The sequence below is a fragment of the Dipodomys spectabilis genome, unplaced genomic scaffold (assembly GCF_019054845.1).
Source record: "Dipodomys spectabilis isolate Male_0828 unplaced genomic scaffold, ASM1905484v1 ptg000018l, whole genome shotgun sequence".
Taxonomy (NCBI): Eukaryota; Metazoa; Chordata; class Mammalia; order Rodentia; family Heteromyidae; genus Dipodomys; species Dipodomys spectabilis.
The window spans coordinates 10,376,819-10,399,271 of record NW_024870695.1 but is presented as its reverse complement, the minus strand read 5'-3'; the positions used below and the strand labels follow the sequence as shown (position 1 = coordinate 10,399,271).

Below are 22,453 nucleotides of genomic sequence, written 5' to 3'. Positions count from 1 at the left end.
ATGCCGGAAGTGGCACTGTAGCTTAACTGGTAGAGTACATGCCTTGAACACAAAGAGGTTTAGGGACAGTGCCCAGAATTCAAACCCCAGGACCAGAAAACAACAAACCAACAACAACAAAAAAAAAACAATTGGAACATCTCATAGTGTTACATCTGTCACTTATGTGTTGTAGTTGCTCTTATCCCTGTCCTGAAGAAGGTGTTGTCTATCCATTCTGCCTGTCTTAATTTTCTCCCTTGAGGAAAATAGTCTTAGAGACAGTAGTAGCTCAATTTAACATTGCAGTTGGTTTGGGGGTAACATGATCATAACTAATGATCATTTTTAACCCAAGGTTATGTTTGGCCAATGGTCTCTGTGTGCTGAAGCAGCCTGATTGTAGAGCTAGGGAGGAAACGAAGGCTGAGTAAAAAGCAGAAAGTCCTGAGAACTCCACCCCCAGGTCAAAGCTGTACAATAACACGCACACATGCAAATGAGTCTAGATCTCTGGTGAAGTTGCAGTTGTCTGGTGGGACTTTTCACCACAGCTTTTGCCTTCCTTTGAGATGGGTACAAAGAAATATCAAGGAATTAAAAACAATAGAATTGGGCTGGGAAAGTGGCTCAGTGGTAGAGCGCTTGCCTTGCATGCATGAGGCCCTGGGTTCAATTCCTCAACACCACATAAGTATAAAAGAAAAAATCTGGAAGTGGCACTGTGGCTCAAGTGGTAGAGTGCTAGCCTTGAGCTGAAGAGCTGAGGGACAGTGCCCAGGCCCAGAGTTCAGGTCCCACGACTGGACCCCCAAAAAAACCCAAAAACCAAACAATAGACATGTCTTTCCTTAGGGGATTGGTCAAATCTGTTCTGTTGCAACCTTACAGTGCAATATTATACCGCTAAAAAAATGATTGTGAGTCTTTAAATCCTCTTCTAGTGAAAAAAGGAAAGGTGCAGAAATGTGTATTAGGGAACTTCCCATTCATGTTTTAGAAAGGAGGAGAATATACATATATGGTTTTTTTAATCTATGCATATTTAGAAGAAAAGGGTAACACTGGTTTTCTCTGGGGAGAGGATCAAGTGAAGGAGGGAATTTAGCTTAATATACCTTTCTGAACATTTTGAATCTTAAACCCTATGACTGTATTGCATAGTAAAAATAAATGATAAATCGGTCCAGACAAGAGTTGACTTTTTTTTTTGCTTGACATGCTTTTTGGGAACAGATGTGTGTGAGTGAAGAGTATGAAATAAGGTGGAGAGGGGTGCTGGAAGTGTGGCTTAGTGGGAGAGTGCTTGTCTAGCATGCATGAAGCCCTGGGTTTGATTCCTCAGTATCCTACAAACAAAAAAGATGGAAGTGGCACTGTGGTGCAAGTGGTAGAGTGCTAGCCTTGAACAAAACAAGCTTAAGGCCATTGCCCTGGCCCTGAGTTCAAGCCTCAGGACAGGAAAAAGAAAGAAAGGAAGGAAGAAAGAAAGAAAGAAGGAAGGAAGAAAGAAAAAAAGGGAGAAATGAAAGAAAGAAAGAGAAAAGAAAAGAAATAAAGTGAGTTAAAGGTGGGCTCTGAGACTAAGTTTTCAAGTTCTTGAGACCCAGAGATATGGATATGGTCTCCAGCACTTCCTTTTATTTGCTGGTCATGGGACTTGAACTCAGAGCCTGGATGCTGTCCCTGAGCCTCTCAGTGCTCAAGGCTACTGCTCTACCAATTTGAGCCACAGTGCCACTTCTGATTGTTCTTTTTGTCAGTCATAGGGCTTGAACTCTGGGCCTGGGTGCTATCTCTGAGCTCTTCAGGTCAAGGTGACTGCTCTACCACTTGAGCCATATCACCACTTTCAGTTTTCTGGGTGGTTAATTGGAGATAAAAGTCTCTCCAACTTTCCTGCTTGGGCTGGTTTTGAACCACAACCCTCAGGTCTCACCTCCTGATTAGCTAGGATTAACAGATGTGAGCCACTGGCGCCTGGCTGCACTTCTGGATTTTTTTTGAGTACTTTATTGGATATGAGTCTCACAGAGGGCTGGGAAAGTGGCTTATTGGTAGAGTGCCCGTCTAACATTCAGAAAGCCCTGGGTTTGATTCCTCAGTACCACATACACAGAATAAGCCGGAAGTGGAGCTGTGGCTCAAGTAGTAGAGTGTTAGTCTTGAGCAAAAGAAGCTCAGGGACAGTGCCCAGGCCCTGAGTTCAAGCCCCACGACTGGCAAAAAAAAAAAAAAAAAAAGAATCTCACAGACTTTCCTACCCTTAGTGGCTTTGAACCCTGACCCTCAGATCTCAATCTCTTGAGTAGTTAGAATTACAGGCATGAGGGCTGGGAAGGTGACTCAGTGGTAGAGCGCTTGCCTTGCATGCCTGAGGCCCTGGGTTTGATTCCTCAGCACCACATAAGCAGAAAGAAAAAAGCCGGAAGTGGCACTGTGGCTCAAGCGGTAGAGCGCTAGCCTTAGCTGAAGAGCTGAGGGACAGCACCCAAGCCCAGACCCCACAACCGGACCCCCCCCCCCCAAAAAAAAAAGAATTACAGGCATGAGCCACTGGCGCCTGGCTCTCCTTTGCCTTTTTTTTTAGGAAACATCAAACGCTAGTTTCCCACTTTACCTCACCTCTATCTCTTTCAAAGGAGCAGTCAATGTGAGGCAGTGGGAAAGGGGAGGTTCTATTTGATAGATGTAGGCCAGGAGGTAAAGTTCCAGAAGGAGTTTAGAATGCTACTCAGCTTACAACATGTTCTGCATCTCAGGTACCACAGAACCTTCCACTGCCTCTGTCTGTCTTGCTCCAAGCCCAGTTTCTCCCTGAGGTCAGTGGAACAATGGAAGGGAAGAGTCAGCATGTGGAGAGAAATCAAATTTCAAAGCTAAGCAGAAAAACTTCAGTAAGGAGCAGGGGCCAGCATCTGCTGACTTCATTTATAATGTGGCCAGGGGCAGAAGCAAGAGTAAAGATGGGCAGGAAAGGATGGAGGACAGGACACACTGAGATACCATAGAGGAAAGAAAAGGATGTGTGCCAATTTTTTTTGCCAGTCCTGGGGCCTTAACTCAGGGCCTGGGCACTGTCCCTGAGCTTCTTTTGCTCAAGGCTAGCACTCTACTACTATGAACCACAATGGCACTTCTGGCTTTTTCTGTTTATGTGTTACTGAGGAATCGAACCCAGAGCTTTGTGGATCTAGCTAAGCACTCTACCACTAAGCCACATTTCTAGCACCTGTGTGCCAATTTTTTATTCACTTGCATTAATTATACAAGGAGGATTTCATTGTTACATTTCCATACATGCTTATCATACATTTCAGTCAATCTTACTCCTTCTATCACTTTTCCTCCTCCCTTCCCTAAACCATGCAACAGATTTTACTGTTCTATATTCAGAGGTGCAAACAATTTGTTTCAACTGTATTCAACCTCTTTCATCTTCCTCATAAGCTCAACCTCCTCCCCCTGAGACTCACCTCTGAACAGAGCCTGTTGCTCCTTCCTGCCCTCCCATCCCCCTACAACTTTCATTGAGGTTCTTCATGCTGTTTTCACATAGACTCGCATAGTATTGCAATTATTCACCCTCTAACTTTTTTCCCCTTCCTTATCTCCTCCTAAGTAGTTCTCTAGTTAAATTCATGTTCTGTGGTTATCCATATAATATAATTTGTATATATATATACACAAGTATATATGCCTATGATATATGTGTCTTTTAGGTCTACATATGAGTGAACACATATGATATTTTGTTTTTTGTGCTTGTCATGTTTCACTCAATATGCTATTCTGAAATTGCATGACATTTTCCTGTCAATGAAATGATTTCATTTTTATTTCTGTCCATGTTATATTCCACATGTGTATATATATATATATGTGTGTGTGTGTGTGTGTGTGTATATGTGTGTGTATGTGTATACATATGTATACACATACACACACATACACACACACACACACACACACACACACACACGCATATATGACTCACGTGTTTGTTAGCCATTCATTGCTGGCACCTTGACTGATCCCATTATTTGGCTATTGTGAAAAGCGCTGTGGTAAACAGTTCTGTGATAGCATTCTCTTTGGAACATAAATCAGAGTGGACTGTGACCTGCCATCTGCACTGGGTCAACAGCTCCTCTCAGGCATCATGTCCTTGGCCCTGTCCTCAGCCTTGTGGGCTGGGGTGGGTTCTGGCTCTCAGGTGATAAATTCATCTTTACAAGTTCAGAAAGGCTGTAGCTGAATTTTTTTTTGCAGAGAAATATAATCTAGGGCTGGGAATGTAGCTCAGTGGTAGAGTGCTTGCCTAGCATGCATGAAGCCCTGAGTTCAATTCCTTAGTACCACATATACAGAAAAAGCCAGAAGTAGCTCTGTGACTCAAGTGGTAGAGTGCTAGCATCGAGCACAGAGAGGCTCAGGGACAGAGCCCAGGCCCTGAGTTCAATCCCCAGGACTAGCAAAAAAAAAAAAAAGATAAAAGAAAAGAAAAGAAAGAAGAGAAAAAGAAATATAATCTAAGACGGGCACCGGTGGCTCAGGCTTGTAATCCTAGCTACTGAGGAGGCTGAGATCTGAGGATCACGGTTCAAAGCCAGCCCGGGCAGGAAAGTCCATGAAACTCTTATCTCCAATAAAACACTAGAAAACTGGTAGTGGTGCCGTGGCTCAGGCGGTAGAGCGCTCTCCTTTAGCTGAAGAGCCCAGGGACAGTGCCCAGGCCCAGAGTTCAAGCCCCACAACTGACAAAAATAAATAAATAAATAAATAAATAAATAAATAAATAAATAAAATCAATCTAGTAGGGAAAGAGAGGTTGTAGTCCCATCTTCTGAGTATTTCTCCCAAGACACACCCCTCCGGCTTTCAACAAGTTTTTAGGCTCATCAGCATGATGATTAATAAAATTAAGGTGAAAAGATACTGGAATGAGCAATGTGAAAGAGAGATAGAGAAAATGGAAATGGTGGTTCCTTTGGAAAGTACCAGTTGACCCACTGGTAACCAAGGTGAAGTGCTCAGCCTTAGAACACCTACTTCCCCAATATGAGACCCTGGTGATCCCCCTGACACTGAACATCTTTGACCTCTCCTTGGTACCACGGCTCAAGACAAAGACGCAAGCCAGCTGATTCTGTGTTCTCCACTGAAAGTTGGACATGACTTCACCTTTCTCTCTCTGAGAGAGAGAGAGAGAGAGAGAGAGAGAGAGAGAGAGAGAGAGAGTGTGGCCTGGACCTTGAACTCAAGGCCTGGACACCGTCCCTGAGCACTTTTGCTCAAGGCTAGCATTCTATCACTTAAGCCACAGCTCTACTTCTGGTGTTTTGGTGGTTAATTGGAGATAAAAGTCTCATGGACTTTCCTGTCTGGGCTGGCTTTGAACCATGATCCTCAGCTCTCAGTTTCTTGACCCTTGTGTCAAGACTAGTAGCCTTGAATTAAAAAGCTAAGTGTCAGTATCCAGGCCTTGACTTCAATCTCTAGTAAATGCAGAGAGACAGAGAGAGATAGACAGACAGAGACAGAGACAGGGAGAGAATGAATAAGAGTCTCAGTTACATAGGTCCCACCAACAAAAAAGTGTCAACCTTCTGACTTTCTCTGTACCACAATGATTCCCTCCAAGGACTAAAATACTTGGATCACTGGACTCATCCCTTCAAAGTATCCCCCTCAACACTTCCCAGATGCTTTATGTTCTCTTTAACTTAGACTGTGTGGCAGAGAGAATTCTGATTGCTGGAAGTTCAGCAGCAGGAGACAGTGTTGAGGAACAGAGCAGAGAAGGTGCTACAAACTAAAGAAAAGAAGGAAGGAAGGAAAAAAGGGAGGATGGCAGGAAGGAAGCAAGCAAGCAAGCAAAGGAGGGAGGGAAGGAGGAAGGGAAGGAGAGAAAGATAAGAAATCCAGCTAACAGAGATGGGAACAGGTAAAGTTGGTCATCAGCCTTGGAAGTAGGAGACTGGTTCCATTTGCAGGGTACTGAAAGAAGAGTCTCTAGGCAGAGTGGCTTCCCCTTCCTCTTGCCTCCTGCCAGCTGTAGTCTCCAAATCCCACCCCTCTATCCACTTGGCTCCCCACTTCTGTCCCTGAATGTGTTGTTTAATTTGGAATGGAAAAGATAAGCCTCTGTAGGTCACTCAAAGTCTAGGTTCCTATCTGAGCCCCACTACTGCGCATGGCCTGATCCCTATGGCTCCACCCCTCTGCCCCAAGGCTTCTTTTTTTCCTAGTGAGCCTCTAGCTCATTCACAGACCAAGACCCTCTGGAGGGTAAGTAGGAGAACCATCTTGCACCCAGGTCTTGTTTAACCCTTGGCATTTCCATTTCCCATCTGCGTAGAGCTGGAGCCTGGAGATGGCACAAGCTTTAGCTGTGGATGCCTTTATGCTTTTTTGCCTAGTTAGTGTATTGGTGACAGGCACAGGTGAAGGTGAGGCTGAGAGGAGAAAAACCATAGACAGAGAATGTCAACCGGGCCTCTCTCCTCATGGCCCCTGCATCCCTCCCAGTGGCCAGCCGTGGACACATTCCAGCCAGAGCCAGATGTTTGCAGACCTCAGCCCAGAAGAGCTGACAGCTGTGATGGATTTTCTCATCCAGGAACTGGGACCAGGGCTGGTGGATGCAGCCCAGGCTCAGCCCTCCGACAACTGTGTCTTCTCAGTGGAGCTGCAGCTGCCCTCCAAGGCTGCAGCCTTGGCCCACCTGGACAGAGGGGGCCCCCCACCTGCTCGGGAAGCACTGGCCATCGTCTTCTTTGGTGGACAACCTCAGCCCAATGTGAGTGAGCTGGTTGTAGGGCCTCTGCCTCACCCCTCCTACATGCGGGATGTGACTGTGGAGCATTATGGAGGCCCGTTGCCCTATTACAGACGCCCTGTGCTGGAAAGAGAGTATTTGGACATACGCCAGATTATCTTCAACAAAGAGCTGCCTAAGGCTGCTGGGCTCCTCCATCACTGTTGTTTCTACAAACACCAGAGCCAAAACTTGTTGGCAATGAACACAGCCCCCCGTGGACTACAATCAGGGGACAGAGCTACCTGGTTTGGCCTCTACTACAAACTCTCAGGAGCTGGGTTTTTCCTGCACCCTGTGGGGCTGGAGCTGCTGGTAGACCACAAGGCCCTGGACCCTGCCCACTGGACCATCCAGAAGGTTTTCTATCAAGGCCGCTACTATGACAGCCTGGTCCAGCTGGAGGAGCAGTTTGAGGCAGGCCTGGTGAATGTGGTGCTGGTCCCAGACAATGGCACAGGTGCGTCCTGGTCCTTGAAGTCCCCGGTAGCCCCTGGTGTGGCTCCTCCTCTGCAGTTCTATCCCCAAGGTCCTCGCTTCAGTGTCCAGGGGAGCCAAGTGTCCTCTCCATTGTGGACTTTCTCCTTTGGCCTGGGAGCTTTCAGCGGTCTGAGGATCTTTGACATCCGGTTCCAAGGAGAGAGAGTGGCCTATGAAGTGAGCGTCCAGGAGGCCTTGGCAGTGTATGGTGGGAATTCCCCTATTGCTCTGCAAACCTGGTATATAGATAGTGCCTTTGGCTTAGGCCACTTCTCAACACCCTTAACTCGTGGAGTTGACTGCCCCTACGTGGCCACCTATGTGGACTGGCACTTCCTTTTGGAGTCCCAGACCCCCAAAACTCTACGTGATGCCTTTTGTGTGTTTGAACAGAACCAGGGTCTTCCACTGCGGCGACACCACTCAGAATTCGACTCTTACTATTTTGGGGGCCTTGGGGAGACAGCGTTAGTGGTCAGATCTGTTTCTACCATGCTCAACTATGACTATGTATGGGATATGATCTTCCATCCCAATGGGGCTATAGAAGTCAAGGTCCACACCACGGGCTATATCAGTTCAGTGTTCCTCTTCGGTGATGCCCTAAGGTATGGAAACCGAGTTGGGGAGCACACGCTGGGCACGGTTCACACCCACAGTGTTCACTTCAAGGTGGATCTGGATGTGGCAGGTAAGACATCCTGATAGGGGTAAGGGGATCAGAGGATGCTCCTTGTCCAGCTGTAAGTTTTCATCTGAAACATTAAACATACAGAAGCATATGATGTAGATATGCAAGTTATAACTTGGGTACCTGTGGCTCATGCATGGAATTCTAGCTTCTTGGGAAGCTGAGATGAAGAGGATAGTGATTTAAGGCCAGCCCTTGCAGAAAAGTTCTTGAGTCCCCATCTCAGGTCATAGGAAAGCACGGTTGTCCATGGTAGTCGACTATTCTAGGTACTGGGGAGGCTAAGATTCAGAAGATTGAGGTTTCAGGCCAGCACAGAAAAATTCACAAGATTCCATCTCAGTGGAAGAAGCAGGGCATGGTCATGTGCACCTATCATCCCAGCTATAAAGAAAAGCCTGAAATAGAAGAATAATAGACCAGAGAGCCTGGCAAGAAATCACACCCTATCTCAAAAACAATTACTGTTACTGGGCACTGGTGGCTCACACCTGTAATTCTAGCTACTTAGAAGATTTAAATCTAAGCCAGCACAGGCAGAAAAGTGTGTGAGACTCTTATCACCAGAAAGCCAGGAATGGAACTGTGGCTCAAGTGGTAGAGGACTAGCCTTAAGAAAAAGTGTTCAGGGACAGTGCCCAGGCCCTGAGTACAAGCCTCAGAAGTGGCGTGTGTGCACTCGCGCGCACACGCACACACACACACACACACACACACACACACACACACACACACACACAAATATTACTAGAAATGCCATAAGGGAGAAAGGCTTTCTCCAAATCTTTGGAGAGGGGGTGATCTTGGAGGGAGAGAAGGGAAGGAAGAGGTGTCCTCATGCTAGGTGGGGGCAGAGATCATACAGGGATGGTTTGGCTGCATGACCATCTCTCTCATTCATCTCACACAGGACTAGAGAACTGGGTCTGGGCAGAGGACATGGCCTTTGTCCCTACAGCGGTGCCCTGGAATCCTGAGTATCAGATACAGAGGCTGCAGGTGACCCGGAAGCTGCTGGAGACAGAGGAACAGGCTGCTTTCCCCATGGGAGGTCCCATCCCCCGCTACGTGTACCTGGCTAGCAATCTCAGCAACAAGTGGGGTCACCCACGGGGCTACCGCATCCAGACACTCAGCTTTGCTGGGAAACCAGTGCCCCAGGAGAGCTCCATGGGAAAAGCCTTCAGCTGGGTGAGGTGGGTGGAGGGCGGTCCCACAGGGCTGGAGAGGTGGACCCTATACCCCATTGGTGCATATACATGTTCTGTCATTTTACTTTATGGTGATATTGAGGTTCAAACTCAGGAGATTATGCTTACTGGGCAGGTGCTTTACCACTTGAGTTGTGCCTCCAGCCCTTTTTGCTCTTTATTTTTTTAGATAAAGTCTCACGTTTTCCTTGAGCTAGCCTGGTCTGTGAATCTATTTGTACTTCCTGTGTATCCAGAATGATACAAGCTATTGTGGCCAGGTTTTTGTTGTTGTTGTTGTTGATTGTGGGGCCTGAACTCTGGGCCTGGGCACTGTCCCTGAGCTTCTTTTGCTTAAGGATAGCACTCTACCACTTGGACCACAGCTGTACTTCCAGCTCTTCTCTCTCTGTCTGTCTCTCTGTCTCTGTGTCTGTATCTGTCTGTTTCTCTCTGTCTCTGTCTGTCTCTCTGTCTCTGTGTCTGTATCTGTCTGTTTCTCTCTGTCTCTCTCTGTCTGTCTCTCTGTCTCTCTCTTCGTCAGTCATGGGTGGAGCTTGAACTCTAGGCCTAGATGCTGTCCGTCAGCTCTACATCTCACAGCTAGTGCTCTACCACTTGAGCCTTTTCTGTTTATGTGGTGTTAAGGAATTGAACGCAGGGCCTCATGCATATGAGGCAAGCACTCTACCACTGAGCCCCCTTCCCAGCTCTACTTCTGGCTATTCTAATGGTTATTTGGAGATAAGAGTCTCATGGATTTTCCTGCCTAGGCTGGCTTTGACCTGCAACCCTCAGATCTCAGCCTCCTGAGTAGGTAGGATTATAGGCATGAGCCACTGGTGCCTGGTTTTCAACCTCCTCTTAATGATCACCTAGATGGGTATATGGATAGATGGCAAAATATTATGCACTGAAACACAAACAGTAAAATGTTAATGATAAAATCTAGATTGTGAATATGTGAGTGTTCACAATTCTTCCATTTTTTTTTATACCGGTACTAGGGCTTTAACTCAGGGTCTTGTGCTCTTGCTTGGCTTTTTTATTAAAGGCCAGTACTCTACTACACCTCCACTTCTGCCTTTTTGCTTGTTAGTTAGAGAAAAGAGTCTCTTGGGCTAGGTGCTGGTGGCTTACGCCTGTACTCCAAGCTATATTCAGGAGGCCAAGATCTGAGGATAGTGGTTTGAAGCCAACTGGGGCAGGAAAGTCCATGAGACTCTTTTTTTTTTTTTTAAATCAGTTGTGGGTCTTCAACTCTGGGCCTGGGCACTGTCCCTGAGCTCTTTAGCTCGAGAGTGTTTTGCCACTTGAGCCACAGTGCCGCTTCTGGTTTTCTGGTGGTTAACTGGAGAGAAGAGTTTCAAGGACTTCCCTTCCTGGGCTGGCTTTGAAGCTCGATCCTCAGGTCTTACCCTCCTGAGTAGCTAGGATTACAAGGTGAACCACTGGTGCCTGCTAATCACAGAAAAAGCTGGATTTGCACTGTGGCTTTTGTAGTAGAGTGCTAGCCTTGAGCAAAAAAGGAATTCAAGGACAGGGCCCAGGCCCAGAGTTCAAGCCCCAGGACAAAAAATAAAAAACATCTTTGGATTTGTCTTCCTTGGCTGGTTTTGAACCTTGATCCTCAGATCTCAGCTTCCTAAGTAGCTGAGATTACAGATGTGGGCCACCAGCACCTGGCCTTTCAATGTTTCTGTGTGTTTAAAATATTCCAAATAAGCAGGGTGCCAGTGACTCACACCTTTAATCCTAGTTACTCAGGAGGCTGAGATCTGAGGATCAAGGTTCAAAGCTAGCCCGGGCAGGAAAGTCCCGGGAGACTCTGATCTCCAATAAACCACTAGAAACCGGGAAGTGGCGCTGTGGCTCAAGCCGTAGAGTGCTTGCCTTGAGCTGAAGAGCGCAGGGACAGCGCCCAGGCCCAGAATTCAAGCCCCATGACCGACAAAAAAAAAAAAAAAAGAAAGAAAGAAAGTAAGTCTGTGAGACTCTTACCTCCAATTAAATCACAGAAAAAGCCAGAAGTGGTACTAGGGCTCAAATGGTAGCAAAAGGAGCTCAGGGACAGCACTGAGGCCCAGAGTTCAAGCTCAGGACTGACAAAAAAATCAAAATAAAGGTTGGAGTTAAAAACAAAGAGTAAGCCGGGCACTGGTGGCTCATGTCTGTAATCCTAGCTACTCAGGAGGCTGAGATCTGAGGACCTTAGTTCAAAGCCAGCCCAGGCAGGAAAGTACATGAGACTCTTATTTCCAATAAACCACTCAGAAAACCGGAAGTGGCACAGTGGCTCAAGAGGTAGAGCACTAGCCTTGAGTTGAAGAGCTGAGGGACAGAGTTCAGGCCCAGAGTTCAAGCCCCATGACCAAAAAACCCTCCAAAAACCCCCAAAGAGTAAGGCAATATTCCTTCAAATGCAGGTATTTGAGATCCTGAACCTTACCTTGGGTGAATCAGGGCATTTGTATAAATATGGATATAAGGAACAGGATACACATCAGATTCTGATCTAGAAGTGTGGATAAAATTTGGATTCTAGGCCATGTGATCGTTGAGGTATACGGTTGAGTAAATGCAGAAATGAACTCCATGGGGTTGGGAAAGAAGAACTGAGCAGAGAATAACAAAGATGCTCAGTACCTTCAAGACCTTTGTGCTAATTTCCTGTTTATGTTCCCTTTATAATTTAGTTCCCAGCAGTAGGACCAATGGATGACCATGTAGGACTAATCAAAATTGTCCATAGGGCCAGATGTAATGGCATTATGCCTGTGAAACCCAGCAGAGTGAAACAGGAGGATTGTAGATACGAGGCCATTCTGGGCTACATAGTGATTTTAATACAAACCCAAGTTATGCAGCATGATCTTCTCTCAAAAAACAAAAAACAGTTTTTTCTTTGCCCAGCCCCAGTGGCTTGCACCTGTAATCTTAGTTTCTCAGGGGGCTTAGATCTAAGAATCATGGCTCTGGCAATTTGGGTAGCCAAATCTGAGAGACTCTTATCTCCAGTAGACCACTAAAAAGCCAGAAGTGGAGCTGTGCTAGAGTGCTAGCCTTTGGCAACAAATCTAAGGGAAAGTATGAGGTACTGAGTTCAAGCCCTGGTATCAGCACATACCAAAAAATAAAAATGAAATTCTCTTTTGTAGGTATCAGCTGGCAGTGACTCAGCGGAAGGAGGAAGAGTCCAGTAGCACAAGCATCTACAATCTGAATGATCCCTGGACACCTACTGTGGACTTCACCAACTTCATCAACAACGAGAGCATTGCAGGGCAGGTAAGCTAAGTGGGAGATGAAGGAGAAGGTGGGAATAGGAGTTAGGGAGCATAGAAGCCAAGAATAAACTACTCTCACTCTCTCCCTAGCCAGACTTCTCAGGGGTCTTGAGAATTGCCGAAGAAAATTTTATGATTTCACACTTTTTTGGTTTAGAGGAGTGCCTCAAGTGGTAGAGCACCAGCCAAGCAAACACAAGGCCCTGAGTTCAAACCCCAGTGCTAGCAAGAAGGAAAGAAGGAAGGAGGAAAGGAAGAAGGAAGGGAAGGAGGAAGGGAGGGAGGAAGGAAGGAAGGGAGAGAGGGAGGATGGGAGGGTGGGAGGGAGGAAGGAACGAAGGAAGGAAGGAAGGAAAGAAAAGTTCTGTGATTTCATTTTTTTCCCCCTGAGATGTTAAAAGAGTACAAGCTCTTGAGCAGAGATCTTTTCTGTAAGGCCATTATGGAGGCAGAGTATGTTCCTAGCACAACTTCATGATCCTCTTTCTTCTTCTCCCCTCCTAAGGACTTGGTGGCCTGGGTGACAGCTGGATTTCTGCACATCCCCCATGCAGAGGATATTCCCAACACGGTGACTGTGGGGAATGGAGTGGGCTTCTTCCTCCGGCCCTACAACTTCTTTGATGAGGACCCTTCCTTCTCCTCTGCTGATTCCATCTATTTCCGGGCAGACCAGGATGCTGGGGCCTGTGAGGTCAATCCCCTGGCTTGTCTGTCCCAGACTGCTGCTTGTGCCCCCAGCCTCCCTGCCTTCTCCCATGGGGGTTTCTCTCACAACTAGGTGGTCTCTAGCTAAGAAGGAAATCACTGGGTTTTGTTTAAACTTTTTTTTTTTTTTTTGCCAGTCCTAGGGCTTGAACTCAGGGCCTGGGCACTGTCCCTGAGATTCTTTTGCCCAAGGGTAGCATTCTACCACTTGAGCCACAGCACCACTTCTGGCTTTTTCTGTGTATGTGGTACTGAGGAATGGAACCTAGGGCTTCATGCATGCTAGGAAAGCACTCTACCACTGAGCCACATTCCTAGCCCCTTGTTTAAACTTTTGGGGAACTACCAGACTGGGTTCCAAAATGTATTTCTTTTGTTCTTTTTTTTCTTATATGAAATATACATGATTTTAAAGTGCCATTTCAGCACGAAGTACATTTAGAAGCTTGCTTGGGCTTCTCCCTGATCCTTGGCCCTAGACCTTGAATATGGAAATGGGGATTCGGGAGATGATTCTTGGGCCTGTATCTCAGTCTCCAGTCTTGGGGAGGTGCTTCTCTGTGTTTATCGGACATCATCCTGGCACAGTCCTTCTACCCCTTTCTCCTTCCTCCTCCTCCCTTCTTCCTCTTCCCTGTTCTTCCACTACATTACATTCTGTCCCTGGGGGAATGTCCTTGTGGCCACAGGACATTCCTTCATTATCATTCAATTCCAGTGTCCTCTGCTTCAGATAGGAAAGCCTTAGACTCATACAGGATGTCTTGTTTAATAGGACAATCCCTCGGTATCTGTGCAGGAGATATAGGCTTTTTTTTGTTGTTGTTGTTGTTGGTCATGGGGCTTGACCTCTGGGCCTGGGCGCTGTCCCTCAGTTGTTCAACTCAAGGCTAGTGCTCTACCAATTAAGCCACAGCACCACTTCTGATTTTCTGGTGGTTAATTGGAGATAAGAGTTTCACAGCCTTTCCTGCCCAAGCTAGCTTTGAACTGTGATCCTCAGATCTCAGCCTCCTGAGTAGTTAGGATTACAGGCATGAGCTACCGGCGCCTGACAAAGATTTATTCTTTTTTTTTTTTTTTTCCTTTTTAATTTTTGGGTCCGGGGCCAGTCCTGGGGCTTGAACTCTGGGCCTGGGCGCTGTACCTCAGCTCTTCAGCTCAAGGCTAGTGCTCTACCACTTGAGCCACAGCGCCACTTCCGGCTTTTTTCTTTTTGCTTATGTGGTGCTGAGGAATCGAACCCAGGGCCTCAGGCATGCAAGGCAAGCGCTCTACCACTGAGCCACCTTCCCACCCCCCCAAAGCTTTATTCTTGTTGCCTCTTAGATTCACTATCTGAATAAAATTGTTCTTCCTCTCACCCCTTGTCACCTGTCTACACTGTCAAAGAGTCCTCAAATTGTTCTTTTTGTTTTCTTTTCTTTTTTTTGTTGATGTAGGGCCTGAACTCTGGGCCTGGACACTGTCCCTGAGCTCTTCAGCTTAAGGCTAGTGCTCTACCACTTGAGCCATAGCACTACTGCCAGATTTTTCTGCTTATGTGGTGCTGAGGAATCGAACCCAGAGCCTCGTGAATGCAAGGCAAACACTCTACCATTGAGCCACCTTCCCAGCCCCTCAAATAGTCTTCTAAGACTACACAAACCATGTAGCATATACTTGCATTTTTCTTCTGGAACTGGGGCTTGAACTCAGGGCCTGAGCACTGTGCCTTAGTTTTTTTCCCTCAAGACTAGCACTGTAGCACTAGAGCCACAGTTTCACTTCAGGCTTTTTGGTGGTTAATTGGAGATGAGAATCTCATGGACTTTCTTGCCCAGTCTGGCCTTGATCCTCAGATCTTAGCCTCCTGAGTAACTAGGATGATACAGGCATGAGCCACCAGTGCCTGGCATGGCACATACTTTAATGAAGGGAAGGATGATCTGGTTAGAGCAGTTGCTCAGTTGTGAGTGTAATGATCCAGAGCCATCTGTTCCCAGGGCAACAGCCACTGTTCCTCTGTCGTAGCCAGCATGGATGACAAGAAGGTAACTAAGTGTAAGAATGCAGAATTCTCAGGAGCCCAAATATCCAGGACAAGAGAGGCCCTATCAGCAATGGGCCAGGTACCCAGGAGGACCTTCCTAGCCTGCTCAGGAACAACATTCGCTGGGGCTGCTGCCCCTCTTGGAGTGTGGACTTTGGATAGACATAAATAAATACTGGGATATTCTCCAAAAAGGGGTTTTGGGGTGAGAGTCAAGTGGGGGAGGTGATAGAGCTCAAAGAGCAAGGTTTATGTAGCATGTGGAGCGCATGCCTCTGCTCCTAGAATTCGCCCACTTCTGTCAGTCAGTGTCTTTCTGGGGGCAGTGGGATCAAGGAGCAAGAGGTTCCTTCCCCATCAGGAAGCCTGAGCTCCCATTCAGCTTTGCAGGGGTATTAACAGGATCTGTCAAGAGGGGAATTTAGGGAAGAAATTTGGGAGTATAGCTCTCAGCTTATGACTGGAAGGAAGTTCACAAAGCTGGAGCTCAGACTAAATGGAATCTCTTAGTTGATTCTCCCAAATCAACCAAAAGAGCTAGAGAGGAATTGTTTGGGCCTAGGGAACCTTCGTACAAAAACGAAAGCACAGAAGCCATGTTCTCTATTGGTGACTCTCAGTAGATATGGTGAAAAGAATGTGTGCTCATGAACGCTGGTAAAAGACTTGGGGTCAGCTCTAATAAAGGAAACCCACAGGAAACAATGACAACCCCCCCCCCTCCCTCCCCCCTCTCCCCACCCCGCTTGAGAAAGCCAGTCCAGAGAGAGCCAAAGGGTCAGAATCACCAAGTTCCAGGGTGAATCTGGAAGAAGAACACCTTTGGAATTGTGGGACCTCTGAGGACCTTTAGACTGACAGAGCTTGTGTGAGGGGCTTTGACCCTACCTCCTTCCATGATCAATTTGAACCAGGATCCTCAGATCTCAGCCTCCCGAGTAGCTAGGATTACAGGCGTGAGCCACTGGCCCAAATGTCTCTTTTGGATGCCCCCCAAGTATCCTGCTTTCACTCATGTGGCGTGTGCCGCCATTCTTGTCACTATGCCCTAGTGTTTTGGCCTAGTGAAGTATGTTCAGTCTAAATATACTTTGATATTCTTTTTCCATTTACTATTTCATTGTAAACATTTTTACTGGTTGCCATGCAACACCATCACAAAAGATAGTTTTTAAGGGGAATGAGGTGCTCTATCAAGTTGATAGCAAACAAATCATTCTCCATTAGGTGATTGGGTTGTTTCCAATTTCCTTTCAAGTGGGAGAATGATCCATAGGACCCTGGTTTTGTACAATAGATTTTACATGGCAGTTACAGTTTCAGAGCTAAAAGAGATGATGGGAGTCATGGGGTCCAGGCTTAGGTTTTCCATGGCTTTGAGTTGATATCACCCCATTTCCTCACCTACAATGTGATATCTATTCCAATCAGTCAAAAGACTAGACTCTGTGTGTGTGTGTGTGTGTTGTGGTGTGTGTGTGCACGCGCACGCACCAGTACTGGGGCTTAAACTCAGGACCTCAGCACTGTTCTTAGATTATTTTTTTCTCCTGGTCATGGGGTTTGAACTTGGGGCCTGAGCTTTTTCACTTAAGGCTAGTGCTCTACCACTTTGAGGTACAATACCACTTTTGGTTTAGTGGTGGTTAATTGGAGATAGGAGTCTTATGGACTTTCCTGCCCTGGCTGGCTTCAAACTGGGATCCTTAGATCTCAGCCTCCTAAGTAGCTAGGTGTACAGGCATGAAATACTAGTGCCCAGCTGTCCCTTTTTTGCTCAAAACTGATGCTTTACCATTTGAGCCATATTTCCACTTCACTTCTGGCTTTTTTGGGGGCTAATTAGAGTTAAGAGTCTCACAGACTTTCCTATTGTGGCTTAGCTTCAAACCAAAATCCTCAGATTTCAGACTTCTGAAAGATTACAGGCTTGAGCTACCCATACTCAGTGATTTTTAGGCTCTGGTAGGGTTTTTTCTGACATTGGAAGGTTCTTTCACAGCTGTACACCATAGGAAATACTTGAAGATATTGAGATCTAGATGCATTCTTTCTTTCTTTCTTTTTTTTTTGGGGGGGGGGGTCCAGTCGTGGGGCCTGAACTCTGAGCCTGGGCGCTGTCCCTCAGCTCTTCAGCTCAAGGCTAGAGCTCTACCACTTGAGCCACAGCGCCACTTCCGGCTTTTTTCTTTTTTTTGCTTATGTGGCACTGAGGAATTGAACCCAGGGCCTCAGGCATGCAAGGCAAATGCTCTACCACTGAGCCACCTTCCTAGCCCCTAGATGCATTCTTTCCATCTTTGACCTATAAAGTGTCCCCTTACCATTTTGCCTCCTATGGTCAGAATGGCAAAAGAATGCCTGGGCCCTCCTGAGGAGACTTTGGGAGTTGTCTGTGGCAGTGTTGAGCAAAAGCTGCTATTTCATTTGCTTTGACATCAGGTATGGAATTTTCCCGAAAGGCACCAAGTTATATGCTGGGGTAGGGACCGTGGAAGGTATGCAGGAAGTCATGTATGTTCCCACTATCTGACTTGACCCAGGAGAGATGTGCCAGAGTAAGAGGAGCTCTGTGAAGTGGGAGCCAGCCCTGAAACCTCATCTGCCCCTTACTTTCCTGTTAATTTTTCACCCAGATTGGCCCTAGCCTCCCTGTAGCTTCCAGAGAGATCTTACAACATGATGTGTTAGATCACATAGCATTCTCAGCTGGGCTCAGATCTCCAACTATTTCCTACTCCATGTCTTTCATATTCCTTGAATTAGTTAATTTACTTCTATGAATTAAGTGGTTTACATGAATTAATTTCTACTTTGTAATGTATGTTTTCAGTTGAGAAAATACATCATCTATAAAAATAGCTCTTGAAAAATGCCAGTTACAAGACCAAGCTGAGCTAGCATCTCAGGAGACAGATCTGAGGATTGCAGTGCAAAGTCAGCTTGGGCAGGAAAGTTTGTGAGACTCTTATCTCCAAATAATCAACAATAAGTCAGAAATGGAGATGTAGCTCAAGTGGCAGAGCATCAGCCGTTTTTTTTTTGTTGTTGTTGGTTGTAGGGCTTGAACTCTGGGCCTGGGTGCTGTCCCTCAGCTCTTCAGCTCAAGGCTAGTTTGAGCTACAGCACCACTTCTGGCTTTTTCTGCTTATATGGTGCTGAGGAATCGAACCCAGGGCCTCATGCATGCGGGGCAAGTGCTCTACCCCTAAGCCACCTTCCCAGCCCGAGAGTATCAGCCTTGAGTGAAAAAGCTGAGAGCTTAGTTCAAGCCCTAGCACTGGCATATAAACACTAGAAGCCCAGATTTAAATTCAAAGAATAGAGAAGGAAAATAGTAATACACGTATCTGGATGACAGTATTTTTTCAGCCAAGTGGAAAATCCACCACTCTGGATACCTGATATGTAAGAACTCAGTTTTAGAGTCTTGACCAAGAAGCTCTCTTGGCCCTTGGTGTTCAGGATAGATGAAAACAGGATTAGAGACCTAAGCAAAACAATTCAGTGCTGGAGTGCAATAAGTGCCCTAAGTTAAGTGCTGAGGTCTTCAGATCAAAGAGATCCTTTACAACTAATGAGGGTGTGAGTGGGTGAGTTGGCAAAGCTTTATCAGCTTGATGTTGAAATATGGTTAGAATCTGAACCATGGGGGCTGGGAAGGTGGCTCAGTGGTAGAGCGCTTACCTTGCATGCCTGAGGCCCTGAGTTCGATTCCTCAGCACCACATAAGCAAAAAAGAAAAAAGCCGGAAGTGGCGCTGTGGCTCAAGTGGTAGAGCGCTAGCCTTGAGCTGAAGAGCTGAGGGACAGCACCCAGGCCCAAAGTTCAGGCCCCACGACCAGACCCCCCCCCCAAAAAAAAAAAAAGAATCTGAACCATGAAGATGGAGAAACTGACATTTCAGATGGAGAGAAGAGCAAATCTAGGAAAACTGAATAAGAATGTTTTAGAAATCCAAACTCATCTAGCCTATCTGGGCCATGAAGGAGAACTTTGGGGCACAAGACTAGAAAGATAAGCTGAGATCTTATTATGGATGAACTTGAGCTTAACCTATGTTCTGTAGAAATAGGGAAGCACTAAAGCTTTTCAGGTTATAAGTGAGAAGAAATACATAAGAGTTTTGCCAATAATTGCTAGGATGGTTTGGGATAGAGAAGGAGAGCAGACAGTCCTTCTGTGATGAAGGACATAGACACAGGACCTAAAGCTGGGAGCACCAAAAGTAGAAAAATGTATTGCCTGACACTGGTGGCTCACAACTGTAATCCTATCTACTTAGAAGGCTGAAATCTGAGGATCACGGTTCCAAGCCACTCCAAACAGTCCATGAGACCCTTAACTTCAGTTAAGTACCAAAAAGCCAGAAGTGGAGCTGTAGCTCCAATGGTAGAGTGCTATCCATGAGCACAAAAACTCAGGGACTGTACCCAGGCACTGAGTTTAAGCCTCAAGTCTGGCACAAAATAAAAAAAGGAAACTAAAAACAACAAAAAAGTCAAATAAGGTTAGATGATTAAGGAAAAAATAAGGGTAAACAAAAGCAGTTAAGAGATTTGGCAATGAGATGATCCTGGACACCTTCCAAAATTACAGAGAAAGCTAAAGGTCCATGGGATTCCAGGAGGGAACAACTGGTCCTCTGCTCTCTGGAGTTCATGGTTAAAGAGGTCTCCTGGATTCACATGACTCTGGTTCCAACCATCCTTTCCACTCCAAACCTACAAAAAAGAAAAACCTTTCAAGCTTTCCCTTTCTGCCCTACAGGTGATTCAGTGCCTGCTCTGTTTCCCCGTTCTTTCTTTCTTTTTTTTGGGTCCAGTTGTGGGGCCTGAACTCTGGGACTGGGCACTGTCCCTCAGCACTTCAGCTCAAGGCTAGTGCTCTGCCACTTGAGCCACAGCACCACTTCCTGCTTTTTTCTTTTTGCTTATGTGGTGCTGAGGAATCGAACCCAGGGCCTCAGGCATGCAGGGCAAGTGCTCTACCACTGAGCCACCTTCCCAGCCCTGTTTCCCCTTTCTATAGACCCAAGAGATACTGTCTGGGCTGCAAACCCAGGTGTTGGCCAGATGTTTACTTCCTAGCAGAGCCCTGCTGCAATTTCCTGTCTAAAAGTAGACATGGGACACACACACACACACACACACACACTCACATACACACTTAACAGGGCTGCTCAGGCTACAGGAAGCTCACTAAACTGGCTGTTGTTTTCCTGATAATTCTGGGCATCACCTCTTCCCTTTCCTGCACCATAGCCCTCCTGTGGGAACTAGGTAAAGTATAGGTTAAAAAAAAAAGGGTCCAAGACCCTACTTATTTCCCCCAGCTAGGCTCCAAGAAAAAGGCATGAAACCTTTCATACAGCAAGCATTGTTTTGGTAGAGATGAAATCTTCCCAGTGATTAAGGGTTGCTGAAAGGACAAGGACAGAGCTGGGGGAACAAAAAAAAAAAAGAAGGTAGAAGGTATGACTCCCATCTGGAAGGCAGCCAGGCTCCAGCTGGGAGCTGACTTTGGCTAGAGACTTTCCAGAGTTCTTTCAAACTCATGAGCAGGTCTGAGCTAGATTCTGGCAGCTATGGTGTATAGGTGACCAGGCTCAGAAGGAGACTGATTTCATTGGGTATTTGAACATTCTTTGAACTTTGTAAAGGTATTCTTCTTCTTTTTTTTTTGGTCTGGACTTTGGACCTGGGCGCTATCCCTCAGCTCTTCAGCTCAAGGCTAGCGCTCTACCACTTGAGCCACAGCGCCACTTCTGGCTTTTTCTGCTTATGTAGTGCTGAGGAATCGAACCCAGGGCCTCATGCATGCAAGGCAAGCACTCTACCACTGAACCACCTTCCCAGCCCCAAGTTATTCTTTTTGAATATATGTACATATATGTATATGTATATTTATGCTGATAGTGGGGCTGGAACTAAAAAATCTGTCACATGCCCTTAGGTGTTTTGCTCAAGGGTGGTACCCTACCACTTAAGCCACATCTCCACTTCCAGCTTTTTACTAGTTAATTGGAGATAAAAATATCATGGACTTTCCTGCCCAGGCTGCCCTCAAATATCAGTCCTCCTGTGTAGCTAGGATTACAGGTGTGAGGCACCATGACTCAGTCTGATCACATTAAAAAAATAATAATAATATAAGCCTAGAGTCCACCAGAAGACTATTAAAACAATTCATTAAAGTTGCAGGACATGAAACCAACATAGAAAAATTAGTAAGGCTGGGTATGAGTGGCTTAGATCTGAGAATCACAGTTCTAAAGCAGCCAGGCAGGCAAGTTCAGGAAACTCTTATCTCTAATTAACCACCAAAAAACTGGAAGTAGAGCTGTGGCTCAAGGGGTAGAGCATTAGTTGTGAGCAAAAAAGCTTAGAAATAGTGGCCAGGCCCTGGGTTCAAGCCCCAGGACAGGCAACCCCCCCCCTCCCCCCGCCACCACACAATCAGTAGGATGAGTATACATAATACCAAGATTGCTGGAGAAGGAAATCATGAAAGCAATTCCAATCACATTTTTGAAATGTCTTTCCCTTGCCTCTGCCTCTGTAGTATACCATCAACCAAGTTCAGTTTCTAATAGGAAAGATCATCTCTAACAAGAATATTTCCAAGCTGGGCACTGGTGGCTCATGCCTGTAATCCTAGCTACTCAGGAGGCTGAGATCTGAGGATCACATTTCAAAGCCAGCCCGGGCAGGAAAGTTCATGAGACTCTTATCTCCAATTAACCACCAGAAGACTGAAAGTGGTGCTGTGGCTCAAGTGGTAGAGTTCTCACTTTGAGCTGAAGAGCTGAGAGACAGTTCAAGCCCCAAGACTGACAACAACAACAAAAAAGAGTATTTCCATACTGCTCAAATGGTTTGGCCCCACCAAAAGATGAATTGGAAAGAAGAGTCTGAAAAGCTTCCTTGGGGAAGAGAAGATTAAGGAAGAAGGTGATTGCCATGAAAGTTCTAGAACTTTTTTTTTTAATTCTGCTATTCTTAGGGTTTGAACTCAGGGCCTGGGTTCTATTCTTTAGTTTTTATTGCTCAAGGTTGGTGCTCTATCACTTGAGGCACAGCTCCACTTCTGTCTTTTTGGTGGTTAATTAGAGGTAAGAGTCTCATAAGACTTTCCTACCCCAGGCTGGCCTTGAAACACGATCCTCAAATCTCAGCTTCCTGAGAAGATAAGATTATAGGCATAACTATGGTCAATTGGCTCTAGCACTTTGGCAGAGCCCTGGGTGGCAAGGAAGAAGGGAGG

General features: G+C 46.2%; 1 protein-coding gene across 1 annotated transcript; it reads left to right on the top strand.

The window, feature by feature from the left end:
• The first annotated feature begins 6,355 nt into the window (after window positions 1–6,355).
• LOC122103597 (membrane primary amine oxidase-like) lies at window positions 6,356–13,233 on the top strand. Its single transcript, XM_042674207.1, has 4 exons — window positions 6,356–7,970; window positions 8,881–9,166; window positions 12,319–12,448; window positions 12,953–13,233. Exons 1-4 carry the CDS (start codon window positions 6,356–6,358, stop codon window positions 13,226–13,228), a joined length of 2,307 nt encoding a protein of 768 aa, XP_042530141.1. The 3' UTR covers window positions 13,229–13,233.
• Window positions 13,234–22,453: the final 9,220 nt, after the last annotated feature.

What these genes read in the sequence shown, in the direction of transcription:
- LOC122103597 (XM_042674207.1), top strand. Translation starts at nt 6,356, where the DNA reads ATGGCACAAGCTTTAGCTGTGGATGCCTTTATGCTTTTTTGCCTAGTT. An exon ending in GGTGGATCTGGATGTGGCAG is followed by an intron (nt 7,971 to 8,880) that starts GTAAGACATCCT and finishes CATCTCACACAG; the next exon opens with GACTAGAGAACTGGGTCTGG. An exon ending in ACGAGAGCATTGCAGGGCAG is followed by an intron (nt 12,449 to 12,952) that starts GTAAGCTAAGTG and finishes TCCCCTCCTAAG; the next exon opens with GACTTGGTGGCCTGGGTGAC.